Source organism: Taudactylus pleione, unplaced genomic scaffold (assembly GCF_031769625.1).
Source record: "Taudactylus pleione unplaced genomic scaffold, aTauple2 ptg000116l, whole genome shotgun sequence".
Taxonomy (NCBI): Eukaryota; Metazoa; Chordata; class Amphibia; order Anura; family Myobatrachidae; genus Taudactylus; species Taudactylus pleione.
This window is the reverse complement of record NW_028284518.1, coordinates 23287251-23313634: the sequence shown is the minus strand read 5'-3', so window position 1 is coordinate 23313634 and position 26384 is coordinate 23287251. Positions and strand designations below refer to the sequence as shown.

The 26384-nt window shown below is 43.4% G+C and overlaps 1 protein-coding gene across 1 annotated transcript in view; it reads right to left on the bottom strand.

Annotated features, from left to right (window-relative positions):
• Positions 1 to 19704, bottom strand: part of VPS4B (vacuolar protein sorting 4 homolog B) — a 35964-nt gene extending 16260 nt beyond the window's left edge. Inside the window, exons 1-2 of the mRNA XM_088471734.1 lie at positions 19503 to 19704; positions 1628 to 1739 (exon numbers count right to left, since the gene is read on the bottom strand). Of these exons, the coding sequence (XP_088327860.1) occupies positions 1628 to 1739; positions 19503 to 19529 (139 nt within the window). The 5' untranslated portion in view covers positions 19530 to 19704. The remainder of the gene's footprint in view (positions 1 to 1627; positions 1740 to 19502) is intronic.
• Between the last annotated feature and the right edge of the window lie 6680 nt (positions 19705 to 26384).

Sequence of the window (26384 nt, the reverse complement as noted above, 5' to 3'; positions counted from 1 at the left end):
TGAAATTTACAAGTTTCCAGATGTGTCTACATACCTATTGGCGCACCACAAACTTCGAAATTTAGTCACGCCATACAACGGTTTCTTAAAATATGCGTCTTAATCTGCAACTTTATACAAACTCCTGTGCAACAAAAATACTAATCCCAAGTACCTAGTATATTACGTGAATTTAGACACAAAACTCAGTAAAAAGTATGCAATCTCGTCAAAAAAGGCAAAGTACAGAGCTGATGTGAGTGACCCACACCACGCATCATTATGCTTAATCTGCGACTTTGTACAAATTACTTTCCGACAAAAATGGTAATCCTACACTATAAATTATGCGACTAAGAGGGGTATTCAATATGAAACGTAAACTTCGCTGTCGAAGTTTACGTTTCATATCGGAGCTTATACCTGCGTTAAAGTATCGGGCACGCGCCCGCTTATCCCCGTATTCAATATGAAATTAACAAAAACAGGAGCCTGCGAAGTTGGATTTGCGTAAAGTTATGATTTTTTCCTTAAAAAAAAATTGTAGGACCCCCCTAAAGTTCTAAAAACATGGGGGAACACTATGGGTACCTCCGTTTTAGCCTTTAAATGAAAGTCGGGGATTTAAATAGCCGCAGTAGGTGTTTTTTCCCGACATTGAAGAAGTGAAGCAGAAGAGCACTTAGGTTATTTTTTTTGTTTTTTTAAGTGGTCCCATCAAATTTGGGGTACATGAAAATGGGTACTAGCATATTTTTAAGTCCCTAAAGTAAGTTTTTAAAAATTCTGCAATTGTGCACCTGCCGCTATAATTCTATTCTAGAAAACACCTGCCGCATACTTGCAGAACAGCCCTGAACCTATTTCCCTATTGTTAAACAATTTTTTCCCATTTTATTTTTTTTTCACCCCAATTTTCAAATACATTTTTTCGGGTGTCCCTATTTTTTTTTAAACTTTTTTTGACAGTTCTTTTTTAAATGTCATTCCCAGGGGTGCAGGCTATTTTTTTTTTTAAGCCTGCACCCCATAACCCCAATTCTGCACTTTTTTTCGACACCTATTCAATGGTGAAAAGTTATCCCCGTTTTTTATCAAAGACTTTTCGAACCTGCAAAGTCTTTGAAATTGAATACGGTGTAAAACTAAAACCTGCGATAATGACATCATAAGTGCGATATTAACGCAAAAACTATGTTTTCGCTCCCATATTGAATACCCCTATAAGATGCAAAATTCATGAAAATGCAGACAAGCACTGGAATCGCTACCAGTAGTGGATCGTCTAAGTCGCGTCTGGCATCCCGAGCCATATGGCACATAAAGGATAGGTTTTTTAGGACACATCTGTAGCACACTTATATTTTGATTATTATTGAAGCAATAGGTTTAATTTAATTTTCAAACTGATATCAATCTAATTCGGTATATGGAATGTTTAACAGGCCTTGGTAAATGTATACAACTTGCTTACTTCATTCTGGCTCCATCGAGAGATCCATCCCCACTGTCAAGCTATCAAATCTGATATCAGCAGATTTGAATATAGCTCAAAAGGTGGAAGGACGTAGAAGGCGAGCAATTTGAGAGGCAAATACACCCACCCCCCCAACCATCCATCCCAATGAGTACATACATACATACTTACACTTTACCACATGAAGAAAGTACTGTACAGCTGCTTGGTATAGTCGAAGAGCTTCCTCGTAGTTCCCGGCTTTGTCTTCCTGAGAAGCTTTACTGACCAGGTCAATTGCTTTCTGTTAGAAAAAAGGCAGAATATATTCATGTAGACTGTAAAAGCTGCTTTAGTAATTTGAGAAACACTATTAGCCACAAGCCAAATGGCATTTAGCAGAAATAAAATGATCGATTTTCATTGAAATGTCTTTGCACCTTTACAAACATACATAACCTCAATAGTCCCAGATAAGGAGATTTAAAAATATATATTTTTTTTTTTTAGCCATAGAATTTTCAGGTTGTTAGAGAACCAAGGGGTAAAATTTACTAAAGGTTCTATGTGGTATTACATTTTATGAATCTATAAAATCAACTGAAATCGAACTGCAAAATCCCTTATTTACTAATATTCAATTTTCAAATCGAATTCGATTTTTGGTGATTTTAAGAAGGGATTTGAGGGGGGGCGTGGCTACGAGGAGTATGTGAGTGCACGCAGCTTGGTGCGCTCTCCTCTATCAATTATCCGGTCCGCATATCCTGCCAGCTCCCCCGGGATTTTTGATTGCCTACCTGGCTGGCTGAAGGTGCAGTGAGTGTGGCGCACTGCCTGTCTGCTTGCTCCGGTGGCTGTTGTACCCGGCAATCCGAGTGCGGAGGGGCCTGGTCACGTGTCCCGCTGGCGCCATCTTCCCCCAGAGCGTGGTGTCCCGGCGACTGAATGACTTGAAGACCCAGAGGCGCTTCTCATCGGTGGCAACAAGCGGTGCAGTCATATTAAAGGAAGGTATTCCTGCTTTGGCTGCTTGTGTGTGTGGCTTCCTTCATACCCTGCATATTGGACTTGAGATCCCTGTCAGTGAGCAGCGCTGTTATCTCCCACGCAGCGCTTCACAGGCTATGGTTGCCTACCCTTCACTATACCACAACTTTCCTCTGTGTCCCATACTATTAAGGAACAGCAGTCTGTACATTCTTTTTCACAGCACTAGTATCTGTGCTATATAGTAATATACACCCAGACTCTCTCCTGGTATACAATCTCATGATGGGGAAGAATTCCGCGGCTGCGGCGAAGCTGGAAAAATTCTCCAGGGTACCCCCTGCTCAATCCACTTTTACTGCACGGGGTGACAACTCTCCACCTACATCTCCAGCAGAGTCGACAGTGTCGGCTGAGCCATCTGACGCTGCGCTGCAACGCATTCTCGAGGCAGTGACTGCCTGCGAGACTAAGCTGTCAGAAAAAATTGGAAAAGTGCAGTCGGATCTCTCAATTATTCACCATGACCTGCAGTGCGTGCGTGAGAGAGTTGGTGAGGTGGAAACTCGCACTTCTACCCTGGAAGATAAGATATCACCTTTAAGTGTTCGAGTCAATTCTATGGATTCACAGCTCCTTTCTATACAGAGGAAAATGTCTGACATGGAGGGACGCCTAAGGCGAAACAATATTCGCTTCGTGGGGTTACCAGAGAAGGAGGAGGGTCCCAGTCCGGAAAAATTCTTGGAAAAATGGCTGTCAGACACGTTTGGTCCTACTTCCTTCTCATCATATTTCACAGTTGAGAGAGCTCACAGGGTACCCTTTAGACCCATGCCGCCTGGGGCGCCGCCGCGCACTCTAATTGCAAAGTTCCTGCACTATCGTGACCGCGACTCTGTTTTTAGACTGGCCCGCACTAATGGTCCCTTACAATGGAACGGGACTCGTGTCTCTGTGTTCCCGGATTTTGCTATGGAAATACAAAAGGATAGGGCCTAATTTATCCCAATTAAAAGACGTCTTCGTGACCTTAACATTTCCTATGCCATGATATACCCATCTAAACTCCGTGTGGTGGCAGATGGGGAAACCAAATTCTTTATGACACCGAGGGAGGCGGCGCTGTGGCTGGATCGCCGCAGACCCGCCAGAGAAGCATTGGCTAATGACTGAATTTGTGTTAGTTTGTGCTACATTAATCCCTTGCCATTGCACGGCCATTGCCTATTTGTTGTGTTTTATACGGTTCGTCAAACAATGTTCCGTTTTATATGTATAGACACAATAAGTATATAGACGGGTATTCTGGTAACAGTATTGTATACTTACGGTCCTATATCCGACATTCAGTGATATATAATGTCCGGGTGGGGTAGCTATTTTGACCGTCTTGTGTGGCTAATTTATACAATCTTTTAGTGGTGGAGTAATATGTGTCGCTCAGCTAGTTAGGTGTCGACTATTTATATACTGTAATTTTTCAGATGTGTTTGTTCCCAGGGGATGACTCCGTATAAGGAGGCCTCCATGTGCCTTGCTCTATTGCCATTATATATTTTGCTTCTTGTTTCTTATTTTTTGTTTTTTAGTACGGTGATATATTTATTTAATTAATTATTTTTTTTAATTGTATTGCCTAGTTTAATTTGATAGCGTGGAATAGGGCGTTCTGGTACAAGGTATGCCAAAGTTGGGTCTGGTGTACAGGGTGGGGGGCGGTTTGGGGGTTAGGCCCATATTAGTTGGTATGGGAATTTCTACTATGTTTTTGTGTGCAATGGTTTTCTTCTGTTGTGTGGTACCATAGAAACCTTGCCCGTCTGTTGCCATGGCTGTTTGAATCTTTTAAAGAACATGTCAAATGACGGACTCGCAAAAAGTTAATATTCTCACTTGGAACGTGAGGGGTTTAAACGACAAAGTCAAGAGATCATTGGTGATTCGACAATTGAAACAGTATGCTTCAGATATAATTTGTTTGTTGAAAACTCACTTAGTAGGGGGGAAATTGTTGTCTTTGAAAAAACCGTGGATAGGCTGGACATATCATTCTACACACACTTCTGCATCCAGGGGCGTGTCCATATTAGTGCATAAAACTGTCCAGTTCTCTATGGAACAGGTGCAGTGTGATGCCTGGGGTAGATATGTGTTCCTAAAATGTAAAATTAACTCTATGTCTATACTGCTGTTGGCATTATATATCCCTCCACCATACTCGCATGAAGTTCTAAAAAAGGTGGCTGAATTTATGGCCTTATTCCCGGACACACCTGCTCTGTGCCTGGGAGATTTTAATAATATACTAGACCCATTGTTAGATAGGCATAGCAGGTCTGCTCCAGATATACGGGGGAGGGCGCTGGGTTTTCAAATATGGTCCGGGGAATGGGCTTGGTAGATGCCTGGAGGACGAGATATCCTAAAGTGAAACAGTACTCATGCTTCTCGAATACGCATTCCTCGTTCTCCAGGATAGATATGGCTTTGGTTACAATAGGTTTGCTGCCAAGGGTTCATAAGGTTATATATGAAACTAGGGGTATATCTGATCATTCCCCATTGACAATCAGTTTGGATATGGAGGGTCTACGGGGTCAACAATTCTGGAAATTTAACCAGTTCTGGCTGTCACGAATGGGCACTGGAGCAGAGTTGGAGGCCGCTTGGACAGAATTTTTTCTATTAAATAGAGGCACTGTATCCGCTGATGTCGTTTGGGATACATTTAAGTCATTTTTAAGAGGTTCTTTAATTCAGAGAGTTGCTAATTTAAAGTCTTTTTTATACAAAAACAGAATTGGATCTGGAAGCTTCCTGCAAATCATTAGAATAAGCCTATATATATCTGATGAATCAGACACAAATAAAAAAGCATGGTGTGAGGCCCAAAAACTATGGAAGGATTGCTTATTGGATAAGGCCCAATATAAAATTCTATTTAACTCGCATGTACAATATGCAACAGGAGATAGACCTGGTTCTTACTTGGCTAGTTTGGCTCGAATAGAGGCTAGTTTGGCTCGAATAGAACAGAAGTCATCTAATGCTGTGGTTGAACTAGTTGGTTTAGATAACGCTACTTTTGTGCGCACCCCAGAAATTGCGGAGGAATTTGTTAGGTTCTATCAACAACTATACAAATCTAGGTTAGCATATATTCAACCAGAAGTGCATGGTTTCCTATCTGACATTCCATTGCCGAAATTGTCTCCAGAGGCGAGTGTTTTTTTGGATGCTCCCTTGACACTGGAGGAAATTGAGGTGGCATTAAACTCATTCCCCAGTGGTAAAGCCCCAGGTCTAGATGGGATCCCCCTCGAAGTGTACAAAAAACATAATAAAATACTTGTACCCCATTTATTCGATATCTTTAATCAAATGTATATAAACAATACACTACCTAAATCAATGTCCGAGGCTTTAATAATTGTCCTACCCAAACCAGACAAAGATCCTACCAAGCCCGATTTCTACAGACCTATATCACTCCTTCCAGCAGATGTAAAAATCTTAGCAAAAGTACTGGCCTCCAGGATTAATCAAGTTATAACTCAACTGATTCATCCTGATCAGACAGGCTTCATGCCTGGTAAGTCTACGGCAGTCAATTTACGTCGTTTATTTACACATTTACAATTACAAAGGGCAAACGCACAATCATCCGTTATTGTCTCATTGGATGCAGCTAAGGCGTTCGATTCGGTCGAGTGGTTGTTTTTGTGGGAAACTATGGAACGCTTTGGTATTGGCCCGGGATATATTAAGTGGGTAAAACTTTTATATATGAACCCTGTAGCAAGGGTGTCGGTTTGTTTGCTATGGCTATGGAGCCTTTGACATGTATGATTAGAGGTCACTCAAACATTTCCGGGTTTCAGCTGGGTCCTAGGGTAGATAAAATTGCATTGTATGCTGACGACATATTACTATTTATTTTGCGCTATGAGATCTCTATGCCCACGGTCCTTGAAATTATCGACTTATATGGGAAATACTAATTTACTAATTAATTGGGACAAATCTTGTATCCTTCCATTCAGGGGAACCTGCCCCAAAAACCCTACTATAGATCTTCCCCTGAAGTGGGTGGACTCGTTTAAATACTTGGGTATTTGGATTTCTAATACGCCGCAAAAATATTTCTCTTTGAATGTACAACCGCAGATTGAATACCTTAGGTCCCGCGTCCCGGTATGGGGTAAATTGCCATTAACTCTAACGGGTAGAGTAAACATAGTCAAAATGGTCCTCCAACCTAAAATTCTGTATATTCTGAATCACTCTCCAGTATACATTCCCCAGAAATTTTTCAAACAGATTGATGGTCTATTGTCCTCACTACTATGGGTCAGTAAGAGAGTTAGGATTAAATTAGACACTCTGACCAGATCCCGTGACAGTGGTGGCCTGGCATTACCCCTTTTTAAATTATACTACTACACTGCACAACTATCTCATATATGGGAATGGTTAAATGATAAAAGTTCTGAATCCCTGCCTGCCCTTGTAATGGCACAGTCCAAAACAGGTTTAACGCCATTAAGCCTACTACTGAGTGATAATATACATATAGTGGATATCCCTTTAGTTAGGCAGGCCATCACTATTTGGAGACTTGTTTCACGTATAGTGCAAGCAGAAGGCATAGATCCAGATACCCCGCTGGCTCATGCCAAGTGCCTCAAGGAACTTCATGCTATCCAGGTTGGAGAGGCTTGGGGTCAGTGGAAGGTAGTATTCTCTGGGACAGCTATTTCAGGTGAGTTTCTTAAAATATTTTTACCAATTGCAGCTAGAGTTCGGGGTCCCTAACCATTTTTTCTTTCGTTATCTACAGCTCCGGCATGCTATTAATGCCCAATTCTCTGAGGTTCCTTTATCCATACAGGAATCTCCTATTAAAACTCTATTATTATCGGTCAGTTCTGGTCGCTTTATATCCGTGATTTATAATAACTTATTGAGCAAGCATCACAAGTCTGATTTGGTATCCATAAAACAACAATGGGAAAACGACATTGGGGTACTGTCGGAAGATGATTGGAGCATAGCCCTTGCCAGTCCTCGCCTTGCCACTATGTCTGTGAGGTATCAGCAGATACAATATTTTATATTACATAGGGTATATATGACACCTGTCCGGTTATTGAGAATTGGGGGTAGAACGGACTCAAAGTGTCCCAAATGCAATTCCTCAGAGGGTACCTTCTGGCATATGTTATGGCTATGTCCTATAGTGAATTGGTTTTGGCAGAGTGTGATCATAATTATTGTCTCTACAGGTGTGCCTCAGGACATTTTTACCCCTGCGGCATGTGTTCTGGCCGCTTTAGATGTAGACATTATTGACAAGCCTGTTGTGAGATACACTAATAACCTTTGCACGCTTGCTAAAGTGTGTATAGCAAGAGAATGGATGGCATCCTCTGGGCCTAGCCTTGAATCCTGGACATCTTTGGTTGGAGCTGTTGCCGCACATGAAAAATATGTTTACACTGCTAGGGGTATAATACTGAAATATTATAAAGTATGGGATAGATCAGGGGTCTTCAAACTTTGCCCTCCAGATGCTGTGGAACTACACATCCCAGCATGCACTGCACATAGTTTTAGCATGCTGTTATATCAAAAAGGTGGCAGTGCATGCTGGGATGTGTAGTTCCACAGCAGCTGGAGGGCCAAGTTTGAAGACCCCTGGGATAGATGGTTGGACTCTCCATTTGGTCGGTCGGGTGCGAGTTCTCTTTGCCCATGATTTGGATAGCTCCAAGTACTATACTAGTCAGTCACTACTTTAAATGCAGAGATGTATGTGTTGACATTATTATATGTGTTAGAGTCAGTTAAACTTGGTTCCTGCATTGTCATATGCGGAGGAATGTGTTGTATGTAACGCTACTGATACAGACAGAAGAGAAACCACACATGTATGCTAAGTATTTTAATTGTTTAATAGCAATTTTGTAATGTTTACAATTGCTTCGATGTTGTAACTTTTCATGTACAAGAAGAAAAAACCTACAATAAAAATTTATTGGATTTAAAAAAAAAAAAAAAAAAGGGATTTGAGGTCAGATTTTGCATGCTCATGTACAAATCGAACACCAAATCCCACTCAAAAATCGAACTTCAAATCCCCAAATGAATAGACCTGCTTCGTGCTTTGAGCAGGTCTGATTGACAGATGCATGCATACATCAGTGAGAGCTTGTAAAGTAATAAATAAAAAAAAATATATATAATACTCCCCTCCCTAAAAGCACAACCAGCCCCGAACTTTTCATGGCCAGTACTGGTTGTGTAAATACAGGGGACAAAAGACATAGGGGTACCCTGTATTTAGCGCAACCAACACTGGGCTCTGCGCCGGTCCTGATTCTGGAAATACAGAGGGAAAAAAATGCGTAGGGTTCCCCTGTAATTTCCATAACCAGCACCTTGCTATTTCTAGCGGGGGAAGTAATGCCACAGCCAAGGAAACCCTTTTATCGGGTCCCCCGGCCTAACCTTTAGTAACCTTGCGGTTTTCACCATTGAAGTCAATGGTGGGATCAATTCAATGGCTGAATGAGGCAGAGGCTCACCTCTCTCAGCCAATGAACGCTCAGCCCCTGTACTTCTAAGGCTATGAAAACCGGGGCTGGTTGTGCTTTTAAGGGGGCACCCCACAGCATTTTTAGAAAAAAGTTAACACTTGAGCATTTTACAGTAAGATGCATGCATCTCGCTGATATAGGCATGTATATGTGTCAAATAGAACTGCTCATGTTAAAATCTAAAGCATGAAGCAGTTCTATTCATTTGGAGATTAGAAGTTCGATTTTAAGTTAGTTTTACATTCGATTTGCAAATCGAATGTCAGTAAATGAAGGGATCCTATATTGGAGTATAGGAAAACATCGATGTTTTGCCTATATTCAATTTTGAGTGAAATTTCATTTTCAGTTCGATTTGAAATTCGATTTTGGCTTTAGTAAATCTCCTATATCAAAATCGAATAAAAAAAAAAAAAAAAAAGAAAAAAGAAAAAAGAAATCGAACAGAATCCAAAAATCGAACTTTAGTAAATATACTCCCATGTGGCAGTATGGAAAAATGAATGAGATTTCAGAGCATAAAAAGGAAGACAACCTTAAAATAGGTTATTAATTACAGTGCCTTGCAAAAGTATTCACCCCCCCTGGCTTTTAACCTTATTTGTTACATTACAACCTGTTATTTATTTTATTTTTAATCTGAATTTTATGTGATGGATCTGCACAAAATAGGTCTAATAATTTGGTGAAGTGAAATGAGAATAAAAAAATAAAAAAAAAAAACAGAATCTTTATAAATAAAATTCTGAAAATTGGCATGTGCATATGTAAAGCACCCCCTTTGCTATGAAGTCCCTCAAAAGTTCTGGTGCAACCAATTACCTTCAGAAGTCACAATTAGTGAAACGAAGTCCACCTGTTTGAAATCTAAGTGTCACATGATCTGTCAGTATAAACATCTTTTCTGAAAGGCCCCAAAGGCTGCAACACCACTAAGCAAGAGGCATCACACCAAGACCACCAATGAGCTCTCCAAACAAGTCAAGAACAAAGTTGTTGAGAAGTACAATTCTGGGTTGGGTTTTAAAAAAAAATATCCAAATCCCCGGAGCACCATCAAATCCATCATCATCATCAAACGGAAAGAACATGGTACCACAGCAAACCTGCCAAGAGGGCCGTCCACCAAAAAAAACCTCACAGACCGGGCAAGGAGGGCATCAGAGTGGCATCACAGAGACCAAAAGTAACCCTGAAGGAGCTGCAGAGTTCTACAGCAGAGACTGGTGTATCTGTGCATGTGACCACAATAAGCCGTACACTCCATAGAGCTGGGCTTTATGGAAGAGTGGCCAGTAAAAAGCCATTACTTAGTGATAAAAATAAGACGACACGATTTGAGTTTCCAAAAGGCATGTGGGCGATTGCCCAAATGTATGGAGGAAGGTGCACTGGTCAGATGAGGCTAAAATTTAACTTTTCGAACACCAAGGAAAACGCTATGTCTGGCGCAAACCCAAACACATCCCGTCACCCCAAGAACACCATCCCCACAGTGACACATGGTGGTGGCAGCATCATGCTGTGGGGATGTTTTTCAGCAGCAGGGACTGGGAAACTAATTCGAGTCGAGGGAAAGATGGATGGTGCTAAACACAGGGATATTCTTGAGCAAAACCTGTTTCAGTCTGCCTGTAATTTGAGACTGGGACGGAGGTTCACCTTCCAGCAGGACAATGACCCAAAGCATACTGCTAAAGCAACACTCAAGTGGTTTAAGGGGAAACATTTAAATGTGTTGGAATGGCCTAGTCAAAGCCCAGATCTCAATCCAATTGAGAATCTGTTGTTAGACTTGAAGATTGCTGTTCACAAGCGGAAACCATCCAACATGAAGGGACTGGAGCAGTTTTGCCTTGAGGAATGGGCAAAAATCCCAGGGGCAAGATGTGGCAAGCTCATAGAGACTTTATCCAAAGCGACTTGCAGCTGTAATTGCCGCAAAAGGTGGCTTGAATAAGTTCTGACTTTAGGGGGGGGCTGAAGTTTTTTCTGTTATGTTGTCCAAAATGTTGTTTGATGCACAATATAAAAAACAACAAAAAAAAAAACAACAACTTCATAGTTGTAGGCTTGTTCTGTGAATGAAATGATGCACACCTTCAAACTATCCATTTTAATTCCAGGTTGTGAGGCAACAAAACGTGAAAAATGCAAAGGGGGTTTGAATACTTTTGCAAGGCACTGTGACATTTTAACAAGTAGCCCTGAGCTTAGCTCCGGTTACGCAGAGAAGTTTATTATTTACTTACTAGATAACATTACTGTGAAACTTAGAAAGCATGTACCACTAACTAGGAGCAAGCACATGGTTTCTGTCAGCCAAGTATTTCATAAACTGTGTGTCATAGCACATACACTACAGTTCAAAAGTTTGGGGGTCACCCAGACAATTTCATGTTTTACATGAAAACTGACTTTTATTGATCAAAAGGAGTTGCAAAATGAATATAACACAGTCAAGACATTGGCAAGATTAGAAATAATGATTTTTAATTGAATTAATTTTGTCCTTCACACTTTGCTTTCGTCAAAGAATGCTCCTTTTGCAGCAATTACAGCATTGCATACCTTTGGCATTCTAGCTGTTAATTTGTTGAGGTAACCTGAAGAAATTTCACCCCTTGCTTCCTGAAGCACCTCCAACAAGTTGGATTGGCTTAATGGGCACTTCTTGCGTACCATACGGTCAAGCTGCTCCCACAACAGCTCAATGGGGTTGAGATCTGGTGACTGCGCTGGCCACTCCATTACAGACAGAATACCAGTTGCCTGCTTCTTCCCTAAATAGTTCTTGCATAGTTTGGAGGTGTGCTTTGGGTCATTGTCCTGTTGGAGGTGGAAATTGGCTCCAATCAAGCACTGTCCACAGGGTACGGCATGGCGTTGCAAAAATGGAGTGATAGCCTTCCTTATTCAAAATCCCTTTTACGAATCTCCCACATTACCAGCACCAAAGCAGCCCCAAACCATCACATTACCTCCACCATGCTTGACAGATGGCATCAGGCACTCTTCCAGCATCTTTTCACTTGTTCTGCGTCTCACAAATGTTCTTCTGTGTGATCCAAACACCTCAAACTTCGATTTGTCTGTCCATAATACTTTTTTCCAATCTCCTGTCCAATGTATGTGTTCTTTTGCCCATATTAATCTTTTCCTTTTATTGGCCAGTCTCAGATATGGCTTCTTCTTTGCCACTCTTCCTAGAAGGCCAGCATCCCGGAGTCACCTCTTCACTGTAGACGTTGACACTGGCGTTTTGCGGGTACCATTTAATGAAGCTGCCAGTTGAGGACTTGTGAGGCATCTTTCTCAAACTAGAGACTAATGTACTTGTCTTCTTGCACAGTTGTGCACCGGGGCTCCCACTTCTCTTTCTACTCTGGTTAGAGACTGTTTGTGCTGTTCTCTGAAGGGAGTAGTACACACCGTTGTAGGAAATGTTCAGTTTCTTGGCAATTTCTCGCATGGAATAGCCTTCATTTCTAAGAACAAGAATAGACTGTCGAGTTTCACATGAAAGTTCTCTTTTTCTGGCCATTTGGAGAGTATAATCAAACCCACAAATGTGATGCTCCAGATAATCAACTAGCTCAAAGGAAGGCCAGTTTTATAGCTTCTCTAACAAGCAAACCCATTTTCAGCTGTGCTAACATAATTGCACAAGGGTTTTCTAATCATCCATTAGTCTTCTAACGCGCTTAGCAAACACAATGTACCATTAGAACACTGAAGTAACGGTTGCTGGAAATGGGCCTCTATACACCTATGTGGATATTATTTTTTTTTTTAAAAAACAGACGACGTTTACAGCTAGTATAGTCATTTGCCAAATTAACAATGTATAGAGTATTTCTGATTAATTTAATGTTATCTTCATTGAAAAAAACAAACAAACAGTGCTTCTCTTTCAAAAATAAGGAAAGTGCCCCAAACATTTGAACGGTAGTGTAAGTGCGAACTCTGGAGGGGGTACAAGGAGGAATTCTTGAAATAAAGTAAATGTGATAATATAAAAGTTAAATATAAAAATATACTGTTAGAAAAAAGTTTTTAAACATAAAATAAGATTAAATAAACACAGATAAGGCTTATAAAATCTACAAATGTTTTCAATAAATTTACAATATTCAAAATTCATATGCCGGAGAACCTATTTAAGTCCAGTAATGACTAGCATTGGCTTCATAACAATCCTTACACAAATCGATGAATGTTGCGATATCTAGCAGGAACCTAACATAAGGCAGACCCTGCCTGCTAACAAGTGATAGTGTTCACTCTAGGTGCGGCAGCAGGAAGGGCGCCGGACCTAGAGAAAGGGCACTTCTGCGCGTACCCGCGCAGGGGTTGATGCTAAGAAAAAGGGGACGTGTCATTATGACGCGTCTCCTTTTCGTTACTCTTGGGGGCGTACCCGGCACTTAAGAACATGTCAGGCTGCCCCCAAGCGCTTCGGTCACTGTGGGTGGATGCTGGATGCATGCGCCCGGCATCCATTCACCGGCGGTGACCGCTGCACAGCCGTTTTTCCCACCCGCGAGACACTGACCCGCAGGAGTGAACAGAAGCCGCAGGCTGTTTCAGTGGGGCGCCACGCTGGAGGGCAGGGTGCTTTCTGCCCTTCAGAAATAGGGCAGGGAGCAGCGCTCCGCCAAAACAGCCTAGCTGGAATGCTAGGTGATCAGCACAGCAGTTTGACATGCGGATACTGGACCGTGGGGGGGGGGGGGGGGGGATTTCAGTTCACCCAGCTGGAATGGCACATCATTTCCACTGGCACTGCAAGTTTTCCATACAGGTGTGTAGGGACACTTTCGAAGTTAGCACTACTGTAACTGGCATATATGTGCACAGTCAAGCATCGCAGCAAGTGAATTCTACCTAATGAGTCTACACTAAGCAGAAAACATATTCGTAGCCCTTCTATACAAAAGATTTACTTCTATAATTGGGTTTATTTATTTGTTATCAAAGTTATTTTTCTTTTGTTTAATGTTTTTATATTTACATTGTGTTCCAAGAATTCCTATTGGTACCCATATATATAATTTTATTTCTGTTATAAAATTACCATATGTACACACTGTATTCAACACATTCATATCTTGCTCCCTTTCAGCAGCCTGGTATGTATATACTAAAATATTTCTTTGGTGTGAATAGAAACTCCATGGCAGTGTTTGGGAAAATAACTACGTACTGCAAACATGAGATGGACAGACAATTTCCATTATTTAAAGACAGCCTATTGGTTGCAAAGGGTTATTGTAGTTTTATGTTATTTGATCCATATTAGTAATATTTCAGATTACATTTTTATGAAGCACATTGAATAAAAAAAAAAGAAAAAAAAAAAAAAGGGAGCAAAATTACCCAAGTGCTGCGAGAATCAGTTATTGTTGACTTTTATGTTACACCTTCCTTTAGTCACAATGAAGTGATGGGCAGTATTAATATAGTTAAAATAAGTGATATAGGCCCTGATTCAGAGCCGGACGCAAGTGGCTGCTCGTTCGCTCCGAGCGATGTTTGCCCAACTGCGCATGCGTACGGATCGTAATACGCATGCGCGAACCACTCAGTGCGGCCGAAATTCATGTGCTCGCAAAATAGCGAATGCCTGATAATTTGAGTGACAGAAAGAGGCGTATGTGGGTGGTAACAGGGGAAGGTGCTTGAAAACGGGGAGTGGAGATCCGATCGCAGGCGTGCTTAAAGGTCAAAACGGGCGTTTTATGGGTGTGCATATTTAAAACAGCAGCGTCATTGACCAAGTCACTGGATTCTTTTATAGCCAGAACTGCTCGCAAAATTGTGGTAGCAAAAACCAACCACAAGAATAGCGAGCAGTTCATACCCTGGTCGATGTACTCGATTAATCTAATAAATAGCGGACATGACGTAGGATGCGAGCGGCCAGGGGGCGTATTCTTCAAAAAAACGAACGCAAGTTTTGTTCGCTCGTTCAGACCTAGAGGCGTGAACAGACCGCAAACAGCGAACGGTTCATTTGAATAGCCACCCCTTGTTTTAGAACGAACGACCGCAAATAGCGAGTGGCTCTGAATGAGGGCCATAGTTTCCATACAAGCACAGCAATCTATAGCTGACAACTTTGTAAAACAATTAAAATTAAAAAAATAAATAAAGAATTCCAGTTGGAAATATTTAAACTTTGAGTCTGCAGTGGATGGGAGTCTGAGAAACAAAATAAAATGTAATATGTGATCACCACCTAGTGCAATTTGAAATGAGAGAATGGAAAATACACATGTAGATTCAACTCTCTCCTCCTAAAGCTGGGTACACACTGGAGCGACGGGCATTCGTTGCGACATCGGAACGAATGCCTGTGAAAAGTGTTTGTGCATCCACACTGGCCACTAGCGTTATCGCTAGGTTTGATGTGCAGCACATAAAACCTGGCAACAGTCGCTAGCAATCGCAGGAGCGCGCAATCATACGTACACACTGAGCGATGTAGGCGATGGCATATCGGCCAGACATCATTCCAATGTGTACCTGGTTTAAGATATGACAAAGATGTTATCCTACAATACTAAGGCCCGCATTCAATTAGGGAGCAAAAAGCACCCGCTTTATCCCCGTATTCAATTAGGAAGCAGAGAGAACGGAAGCCTGCAGAAAGGTAAGTATCGCTAAAAATTCATGAATTTTGGGGTTTTGTTCCCAGGACCCCCCTAAAGATGTCCAGACATGGGGGTTTACTCCGGGTACCCCTGCAGAATGTGTTCTGCATTTTTAATTAGCCGTGGCAGGTATTTATTCCCGACATTAGAACAAGTGATGCAGAAGAGCACTTAGGTTTATTTTTTCATTTTTTTAAGTGGTCCCATCAAATTTGGAGTACATGAAAATGGGTACTAGCATATTTTTAAGCCTCCAAACTAATTTTTTCAAAAATTCAGCAAAAATGCACCTGCCGCTAATAGCCTATTCTAGAAAACTCCTGCAGCATACTTACAGAATGCACCTGAACCTATTGGGCTATTTTTAAACACTGTTCCCCATTTTTTTTTTTGCCCCAAAATTTAAATAAATTTTTTTGGGATGTTATTTTTTTACACTTCGTTTTTAGGGGCTACTCCCAGGGGTGCAGGCTATTTTTTTAAAGCCTGCACCCCTAAACCCCAATTCTGCACTTTTTTTTGCCATGTAAAATATGGTGAAAAGTTATCCCGTTTTTATTCAAACACTTTTCGAACCTGCGAAAAGTCTTTGAAATTGAATACGGGGATAATTGAAATAGGCGAAAATAACGTCAGCAGCGATAAATTATCGCCGATTGCGACTTTTCACAGCCTATTTGAATACCCCCCTAAGCATTTGAGAGGAAAAAACCCCCACAAACAATAATTACCTTCAACCGTAACCCAAACACGTATAGGAGAATGCCATTAGATAACTTTACCTGGCTCAAGCGAATTCTAGGACTCCAGTTGCCTGGAGTTCGCCTCCACCAGACACAGAACAATAATGAATAATCTTTCCTATCCCCAATATATGCCAGTGACAATTACCTCAATAATTCACACCCTATCCCCACGTAAGAGAAGTGTACTATTTATGTTAAAACCCTCACTCATCCAGGTTAAAGTTTATTTATTAGCAGTTATTTATATAGTGCACAAATATCAGTGAGTACTATAGAGAATATTTACTCATTCACAGCCCATGCCCCAGTGGAGCTTACAATCAATATTTCATAACACACACATATACACTTAATATTTGGTTAAAGTTTTGTCACAAGACAACTAATTTAAATAGCCAGGCAGTAACCCACACAAATGAAAAGCACATACAAGCTCCACACAGAAAGGGCCCTGGCGTTAATTAAACCAATGAACCCAGCACAGCCATGACCAAAAGTTTTGAGAATGACACAAGTATTGGTTTTCACAAAGTTTGCTGCTTCAGTGTTTTTATACCTTTTCGTCAGATGTTACTATGGTATACTGAAGTAAATTACAAGCATTTCATGAGTGTCAAAGGCATTTATTGACCATTAGATGAATGCTGCCCATCCACTAGGCGATTTTATCGTGCAATCGCTTGCAAATAGTCTGCAAATCGGGCAGTGAAATGTTAAAAACGACCAGAGATGTACGTGCCCGCTGGTCGTTTTTAACATCTATCATCGCCTGAACATGTCGCTCAACCTGACTACCGCCGTCAGGTTGCCATGTTCGGGGATGATTGATCTGAATACACTGAAAGTCTGAATGTTCAGTGTATACAACTTCACCCTTAGGGGAACGATGGCACGATTAGGATGTTGTAATCATGCAGTTGTCCCCGCATGTTGTAGTGGATGGGCAGCTTGAGTTTATGTAAAGAGTCAATATTTGCAGTGTTGACCCTTCTTTTTCAAGACCTCTGCAATTCACCCTGGCATGCTGTCAATCAAATTCTGAGCCACATACTGACTAATGGTCGCCCATTCTTGCCTAATCAATGCTTGGAGTTTGTCAAAATCTGCAATCTCACTCATATTTAGTCAATTTGCTTTAAATGCCCCTCTTAAAAAAAAAAAACATCAACATTATAAAGCCAATCAAAAAATGAATAGCATCAAGAGGCACTTATAGGGCCGTATTCAATTAGTTTGGCACCCACGATACTTTTTGCATGCCAGACTTTTTGCCTACATCGCGTGTTTTGCATGTGGATAAGTATCGGGCGCGCTCCCGCTATTATCCGTACTCAATTAGAAAGGACATGAAAACGGCACCCGGCGAAACTGAAACAGGCAAAAAATTCTGTCAAAAACAGGGAACTCAGCCTGACAACCCCCAAAAGAAGCACTAAGATTGGGGATCACTATAGATACCCCCGAATAGGCCTGCTGAAGGTATTTGGGGTACTTAAATGTTCTCAATAGCTGCTAATTAACATCTTTTAGCAGTTTTTTGTTTTTGCAGAAAATATGTAGTCCCAGCAAATTTGGGGTACAAGAAAATGGGTGCAAGCATATTTTAAAGTTGCTAAAGTGAAGTTTTAAAACATGAAAATAAATCCACCTGCTGCAAGCACCTGAAAACTTAAATACCTGGGGCTTCCTTGGGGACCCCCTTGAGTCTATTTCACTAGACTTTAAGTTTGTCCCCAACTTTGGTATTTTTCAACCCCAAAATGAAAGTGCTTTTTGGGGTGTTCTTAAGTATTTTTTAAACTTTTTTGACACAGTTTACCAATGGGAGACTGTCCCAAGGATGCTGGGTGGTTTGCGGACATTTGCACCCCAAAACCCCAATTCTAGTTTTTTTTCGACACCTATTGATAGGCAAAACTTTTTCGCTCATTCCAATGCATTGACTTTCCGCACTGGCGAAAAGTCTTTGGAATTGAATACGGGGAAAAGTTTTCGCATGGCGAACTGATATCACCGGCGATACTTTTCCGCAGAAACTGATTTTTCGCACCTAATTGAATATGGCCCATAGTGCACAATAAAAATAGAGGCAACTCTCTAAGGTAGAGGTTCCCAAACTCCTCCATTACAGTCTATGTTTTAAGGCAATTCATGCTTGAGCACAGGTGACTTAGTACAGGTTGAGTCTCCCACATCCAAATAATCCAAAATATTCCGAAACACAGATTAATTTTTTTTTTTTTAGGAGGACTGAGATCGTGAAACCTTTGCTTTTTGATGGTTCAAGGTACACAAACTTTATTTAAGGCACACAATTATTGAAAATATTGTGTAATATTACCTGCAGGCTGCGTGTATAAGGTGTATATAACACATAGATGCATTCTGTGCTTAGATTTGGGTCCCTTTCCCAAGATATTTCATACTGGTATGCAAATATTCCAAAATACGGAGTATTCCGATAATTAAAATACCCCTGGTCACAAGCATTTTGGATATGGGAGACTCAACCTGCATCTCAGTCAATTTCATTTAACTATCTGGACTCAAGCATGGATATCCTTAAAACCTGGACTTTAATGGCAGTTTGGGAACCTCTGCTCTAAGGCCTTACACTCAGTGACAACAGTTTATATGCCAGTGTAACCACTTCTCAAAACCTGGTTTATGTATCTTTTTATTCATACACACAAGATGTCCCTATATTGAACGAAATACATTTAATTTACAGTAAGAGCAGTACATATAGCAAGTTGCAGTCTGAAAATCGGAACAGCCCGAAACACGAGTTAACATGGCAATAAAGAATTTTGGCATTAGAACTAGTGGTGGTTCCCCTTGTTAGAGGCGTTTATTAGAGGCCTAACATCTGGGACTGTCCCGGGATAACAAGGAGGACTTAGGGATGCGGCTGCATTCATCAGGTGTAGGACAATAATCAGTTATGGATCCCACCTGCCACACCCCATATTTATAAGAATTAACCCGATGACCTCGCCCATCGCAGCACCGGTTACTGTATATCCCCCGCACCTCCCGATATGACAGACATAGATGTCCCTCCCCCGGTTACCTGTAGATTGGTGCCGTTGGACGCCATCTCTAACCAGCACCCTCCTCACAAGGTAAGAAGTGTATATCGGTATTTTCTGCCCTCTTTCTCCCAGGCTCCCTAAGAAACCACACAGGACGCCTGTTCCGGGTGTCTAAAAACACTCGGGTTTCTCTTACTTCCGTGTGGCGCGTATACTTCCGGATTACGTCAGTGAAGAAGCAGCCAATCGCCTTGCTAAGCTAGAGACCGAGCACATGACAGGGCGCATTGACGCTGCTGACGTCACGGAGCCGCACCCGCCCAGCATCGCGCAGCAGGTAACCAACAGCGCAGGCGCAGAATAACATTGAGACGCGCTGACAGCTCAGGTGACTGATTCCCAACCCGTCACTTACCCTATGACGCAGGAGCACGTGGATTAAGCTAGGTACAGTCATGTGATGTGTGCTCACCCAGTCACTCAGTTCGGAGGAGTAGTAAAAGGCATACAGTAAGGGTAGCTGTATGAAATCTTATAAATTGGTATACTAATACCATACTAAGGGGGGAGACTTAGTAAGGCTTGGAGAGAGATAAAATTGCGAGATATATAGTACCAACCAATCAGCTCCTGACACTTTTCAAACTGCCTGTAAATTGACAGGAGCTGATTGGTTGGTGCTTTATCCATACTTGCCGACTCTTGATTTAGCTGTTCCGGGAGCAGCCTGGTCATCTCGGCTTCCGGGGCGGAGCCAGGCTACAGCTGGCATTAGGTCCACGTTTTTTAGCTCCGCCCCCTGCATCAGACCCTCCAACTATACCGATTTGGCTGGTACAGTACCGTTTTTATATGGTCTGTACCGGCAAAGAGGCTCTGTACCGGATGAGTAGTACAATCTCCTGAATTCTATAGCAGCACTGCAGGAACAGACTCCCGCAGCGCTGCTGAGTAACAGGCGGCTCCGTCATCTGTATGCTGAGTCAGCCTTCAGTCTCAGCTGTTTCTTGGGAGCTTCTCCAGTCAAAGTCTCGCAAGACAAGGACAAAGAGCAGTGAGGTTGAGCTAGGGCTACTGCATGCTCACATACCCACCCCCTTTATCATTTGCCACAACCCTTTTATTTATGGCCACACCCCCTATACCGGATTCTATATTTGAAATGTTGGTGGGTATGCTGCATACGGACCCGCAAATTTGTCCTAAAAGCGCCCCATCCTGCCCACTTCACTAGGAAGTGGGCAGGATGTGGGAGTTATGCCTACTCTTTCGGGGGTACAGGGGGTTACCCGAAATATCGGGAGCCTCCCACGACTCCCGGGAGAGTAGGCATGTATGGCTTAATCTCACAAATTTATCTCTCTCCAAGCTTTATTAAATTTTTCCCTATCCCTTTAAACCGACACACTTGTGAATTACACAGGTTGTGTATCTGATTAAAACTAGGTGAAATACAGGCTTGAAGTCAGCCAGCCACAAAATCTGTGTAAAGGCCCCCATCAGCAAATGATTGCAGCAATCATGCAATTTGCAATCGATTGTGTATAAAAATCTTTCCCTTTTTCAATCGATTGCAGAATTGCCACAATCGATTGAAAAAGGGAAAGATTTTTATACACAATCGATTGCACGTTTGCTGCAATCAATTGCTGATGTATGGGGGCCTTAATTCATGAGTGTCCCGGTTTAAAGCAGACCCTCCAACGGGACCAAGGGCGGATTGGGCCGCCGGGACATTGGGCCAGTTCCTACTATCCCCTCAGTGGCCTTCACTCACCCTTCTGCCGGGCCGGCTGCCTTTATCGGAGCACAGCTCCGATCAAGCAGCGTTAGGTGACAGAGGAGCTCATTATGACCCGTTTGCTATACTGCGTTCTCTCAGCCGTCAGGGGGCGGATATGCAAATTCCGCGACCGCACGGCCTGACTTAAGGACGCCCTCAATGCCTTAGCGTGCGGCGGCAAAGCGATAGCAAGCTGGTCTAATGCCGCCTCCTTTACCTTAGCAGCACACGTCATCTCCAGGAAGTATATTAAACCATCAGTACCATTGAGAACCATCGGAGGCATACGCAGTGCTTGAGGTAGACCCTAGCCTACTGCAAGTGCTGCATAGGGCAAGTTTCAATTGTATGACCGATGGCATCTAAAGACGCATAAAGCACGATTGCACTGTCTGTTGACACTGACAGCAGACGTCTCGGGCCTTGCACATTGGGACGCACAAATGTACGCCTGAGTAGGGCATTGTAGCCGCATAACAAAGTCGCAAATGCTACTACATCAAAAGATGCAAGAATGGCCGCAAATGCTTACGACTCAGATTCAGGCCCTATGAGGAGGGAGTATCCAGCCCCCCTCCACAGACACCACCCCCTCAACAGACCCTGCCCCATTAGTGCTGCTACTAGAAATTTCCCGGGCTAGTTTTCCATCCCAATCCGCCCCTGAACGGGACCACCCTCCATCAGGTACAAAATGCTCTGCTCCTGGACCTCTCTCTTAATTTAGGATTGCAGGCACCTATGTTGAAACACCCTTTTCATCAATTAACTAGTTCAACACAGGTGATTGCAATTCTAAATTAAGTGGGAAATCCAGGAGCAGAACATTTTGTACCTGATGGAAGGGGTCATTTTTGGAGGGTCTGTTAACGGGATAGTATGGTTAGCATACTTATAATGAGTGGAAGTAGTTGGCCATAGCAAACAATCAGCTTCTACATATCATTTTATAGAATGTACTTGATAAATTCTAGCTGGAATTTCATTTTGGCACCCCTAAATCTCTGAATGTCGCACCCTCAGGAGAAGCAGAGAAACCCACGGACGGAATATTGCAGTACAGCTGCAGATAGGGATGCCAGATTATCCCTTTAATTGATTATTATTATTATTATCTTTTACATATATATGGTGCCACAAGGGTACCGCAGCGCCTCACAAATGAGCAAAAACAGTGACTTACAGTACAAAACAATGTGGGACAAGGATATAGTTTATATACATTGTTGCAATAGCAGTCATAACACACAGCAGCAGGGCATCAGCTACCAAGTGTTAGGTGCCCTTGTGGGGAGTTTGGAATAGATGATTGTATGAGTGAGAGAAGGAGAAGCATATGAGGGAAGACGGCCCTGCTCGTTAGAGTTTACATTCTAAAGGGGAGGGGCAGACAGACAGGTGTGATACATATGAGGTAGACAGGAAGAAGCATGCAACAGCAGGTTACGATGAGAGCTGGAAGACTTTGATGAAGTAATGTGTTTTGAGAGCCCATTTGAAGATTTGTAGAGAGGTGGAGAGTCTGATAGGGAGAGAGTTCCAGAGGTAAGGAGCAGCACAGGCAAAATCTTGGGGTTTGGGAAGAAGTATTCAGTTGGCAAGAGAAGGGGCATGCATTTGTTGAGCTAAGTGGGTGGGCATGATCTAAATGGGAGAGGATTGGGTGAGGGCTTTGTAAGTGAGTGTAAGAACCTTGCATTGAGTTCTGAAGGGGAGCCAGTGCCGTGCTCTTCCCAGGCTGTTTTCTGCGGGCGCATCGCCCGGCAGAAACAGCCTGCCACCCGACAATTTCCCCCGCCGACCTCCGCTGACTCCCACTGTGGAACGCTGGCCTCTGAAGTGACCGGAGGCTAAAGAAGCCTCCGATTGCTTCAGAAGCCAGCATTCCCACTGATGCACATGAGGAGCCTGCCCCGCGCGCCTGCTGGATCTAGTTAGATCCAGTCAGCGCAAGGCAGCGGGAGCAGCGAGCGGCCAGCAAGTAAAGGTAAGGGCTGGGACCAAGACCAGTCTGGGGGCACTGCATAAAGGGGCCAGCCTGGGGGCACTGCATAAAGGGACACTTTAAGCCTGGGGGCACTGCATAAAGGGGCTAGCCTGGGGGCACTGCATAAAGGGACCAGCCTGGGGGCACTGTATAAAGGGGCCAGCCTGGGGGCACTGCATAAAGGGACACTTTAAAGCTGGGGGCACTGCATAAAGGGGCCAGCCTGGGGCACTGCATAAAGGGGCCAGCCTGGGGGCACTGCATAAAGGGGCCAGCCTGGGGGCACTGCATAAAGGGGCCAGCCTGGGGGCACTGCATAAAGGGGCCAGCCTGGGGGCACTGCATAAGGGACCCTTTAAACTTGGGGGCACTGCATAAGGGGCCACCCTGAGGGCACTGCATAAGGGGCCACCCTGGGGGCACTGTTTAAGCCTGGGGCACTACATAAGGGACCAGTCTGCGGGCAATACATAGGGGCACTGCATAAGGGCAAAGCTAAACTACAGGGGCAATGCATAAAGGGGAAAACTACAGGGGGCACTGTATAAAGGATACAAATACAGGGGACACTGCATAATGGGCATTTTTGACTGCGAGCCAGTGGGGGAGCAGCCTGAGACATGTTGGGCTGGATTGGTAAGGGAGACACCCCTTTTCCCGGCACCTCCATAATTGCAAAGGCCCCCACGGCTACTTTTGGATGCCACCTGGCTGGAAAAATTTCTGGGGAGAACACTGCAGTGTAGGGTTTGTAGGAGAGGGCAAGCAGATGTAGAACGTTTGGAGAGTAAGATCAGCAGCATTGAGGACAGAATGGAGTGGAGAGAGGCGGGAGTCAGGGAGGTCAGATAAGAGGAGGTTACAAGATTCCAATCTGGAGATGACCAGTGAGTGTATGAGGGCCTTAGTTGCCTCCAGAGTGAGAAAGGGTCTGATCCTGGAAATATCCTTGAGATGGAAGCAGAAGGACTGTGAGGGGTACTGAATGTGTGGTTTGAAGTAGAGGGAGGAGCCAAGGATAACTCCAAGACAGCGCACTTGGGTGCTAGAAGAGATAGTTGTGCCGTTAATAGATAATGAAATTGTGGGAAGCGAGCTTACGTGGGAGGGTGCGAAGATGATCAGCTTAGTCTTAGACATGTAAGGAAGCATCCAGGAAGAGATAGCAGAAAGGCAGTTGGAGATACGGGTGAGGAAAGAGGGGGAGAGGTCGGGGAGGAAAGGTAGATCTGAGTATCATCAGCATAGAGATGATATTGGAGGCCAAAAGAGCAGATGAGTTCACCTAAAAAAGTTGTATAGAGGGAAAATAGGAGAGGTGCAAGAACAGAAACTTGGAGAACACCTATAGTTAGTAGAAATGGGTGGGAAGAGGAGACATAAGAGGAGACAGAAGCAGTCAGAGAGGTAGGAGGACAGCCAGGAGAGGACAGTATCACGTAGACCAAGTGAGCGAAGCATCTGCATGAGGAGAGGGTGGTCCACTGTAAAAAGCAGCATAGAGGTCATGGAGAATGAGCAGTGCCCCTTGGATTTGACAGTAAGGAGGTATTTGCTGACTTTTGTAAGGGCGGTTTCAGTGGAGTGGATAGAAAAGGAAAGCCAGATTGAAGTGGGTCAAGCAGGGAGTGGAAGGAAAGAAAGGTAGTAAGGCGGTTGTAAACAATATGCTCAAGGAGCTTGGAGACAAAAGGGAGGAGAGAGATGGGTCGCTAGTTAGAGTTTTAGGATCAAGGGTAGGTTTTTAAAAAAATGGGGGAGACAAGGGCATGCTTGAATGCAGAAGGGACAGTGCCTGATGAGAGGGAGAGATTAAGGAGGTGGTCAAGATGGGAGTAGGCAGAAGTAGAGAAGTAGCGGAGGAGGTGGGAGGGGATAGGATCAAAGGGGGAGGTGGAAGTGCGGGAAGACCGAATGAGGGCCATGACTTTCTTTCCTGAAGCAGGGGAGAAAGATGTCAGAGTAGGTGAGATGGAAGGGGAGAAATGATCAGGAAAGGGAGGGGGCGGAGTGCTGGGGGTTTGGTGAGACATGATGTCCTGATGTATGGATTACATTTTAGATGTAAAGTAGGTGGCAAAGTCAAGGGCTGAGAGTGTAGAGGGGGGTGAGGAGGGGGTTAGAGGACTGGGAGGAGATGAGGTTCTTGAAATATGACTGTTTAGAGAGGGAAAGGGCAGCACTGTAGGATGAGAGCATAAATTTAAAATGGAGAAAGTCAGCCTTAGAGCATGATCTCCTCCACTGTAGCTCGGTGGTACGTGAACACTTTGTAGGTATCTGGTGCATTTGGAATGCCAGGGTTGAGGTGTGGTTCTGCGAGGGTGAGTAGTGTTCGCCAGAGCAACAGAGTCTAGTGCAGAAGTAAGGGAGGCATTGTATAAGGAAGCTGCTTGTTCAGGACAGGAGAGAGAGAGAGAATCATGGAGAGAAGAGAGTCAAGTAGGGAGGATAAGGAAACTGTGTCAATAGCGTCAATGTTACGCTTAGTAATGGTAGCCTTTGGAGGCAGAGGTGGAGAAGGAGAGAGTGATAGGTTAAAATAGAGAAGGTGATGGTCAGAGAGGGGGGAATGGAGAGTTGGAGTAATCAGTAATATCACAACGGTGAGTGAAAACCAGATCAAGAGAGTGGCCACTCGCATGGGAGGATGAGTAGGCCATTGGGAGACCAAATAAAGATAAGGTTAAGGACTTTAGAGGCAGAGGGATCTCTAGGGACATCTATTGGGATATTGAAGTCACCTAAGATAATAGAGGGAAGAACTGAGGAGAGAAAGTGAGGGAGCCAGAAAGCAAAGTTGTCTAGGAACTTGGAAGGAGAGCCAGGGAGACGGTAAATGACAGCTACTCGCAGGTGTACTGGTTGGAAGAGGCTTATGGCATGAACCTCAAATGTAGAAAATCGAAGGTATAGTTCCCAGGGTATGAGTTGGTAGGGGTAGTTGTGGGGTAGAAGTACCCCAACACCACCACCACCGTGCCACCATGGTGATCCCCGGGGGGGGGGGGTTGTGTGAGGCCTCCAGAGGAGGGAGCAGCAGGAGAAGTGGTGTCAGAGGGGGAAATCCAGGTTTCAGTAATGGCTAGGAGATTCAGGGAGTTGGAGAAGAAATGGTCATGGGTTGGGACCAGTTTATTTCAGAGAGAT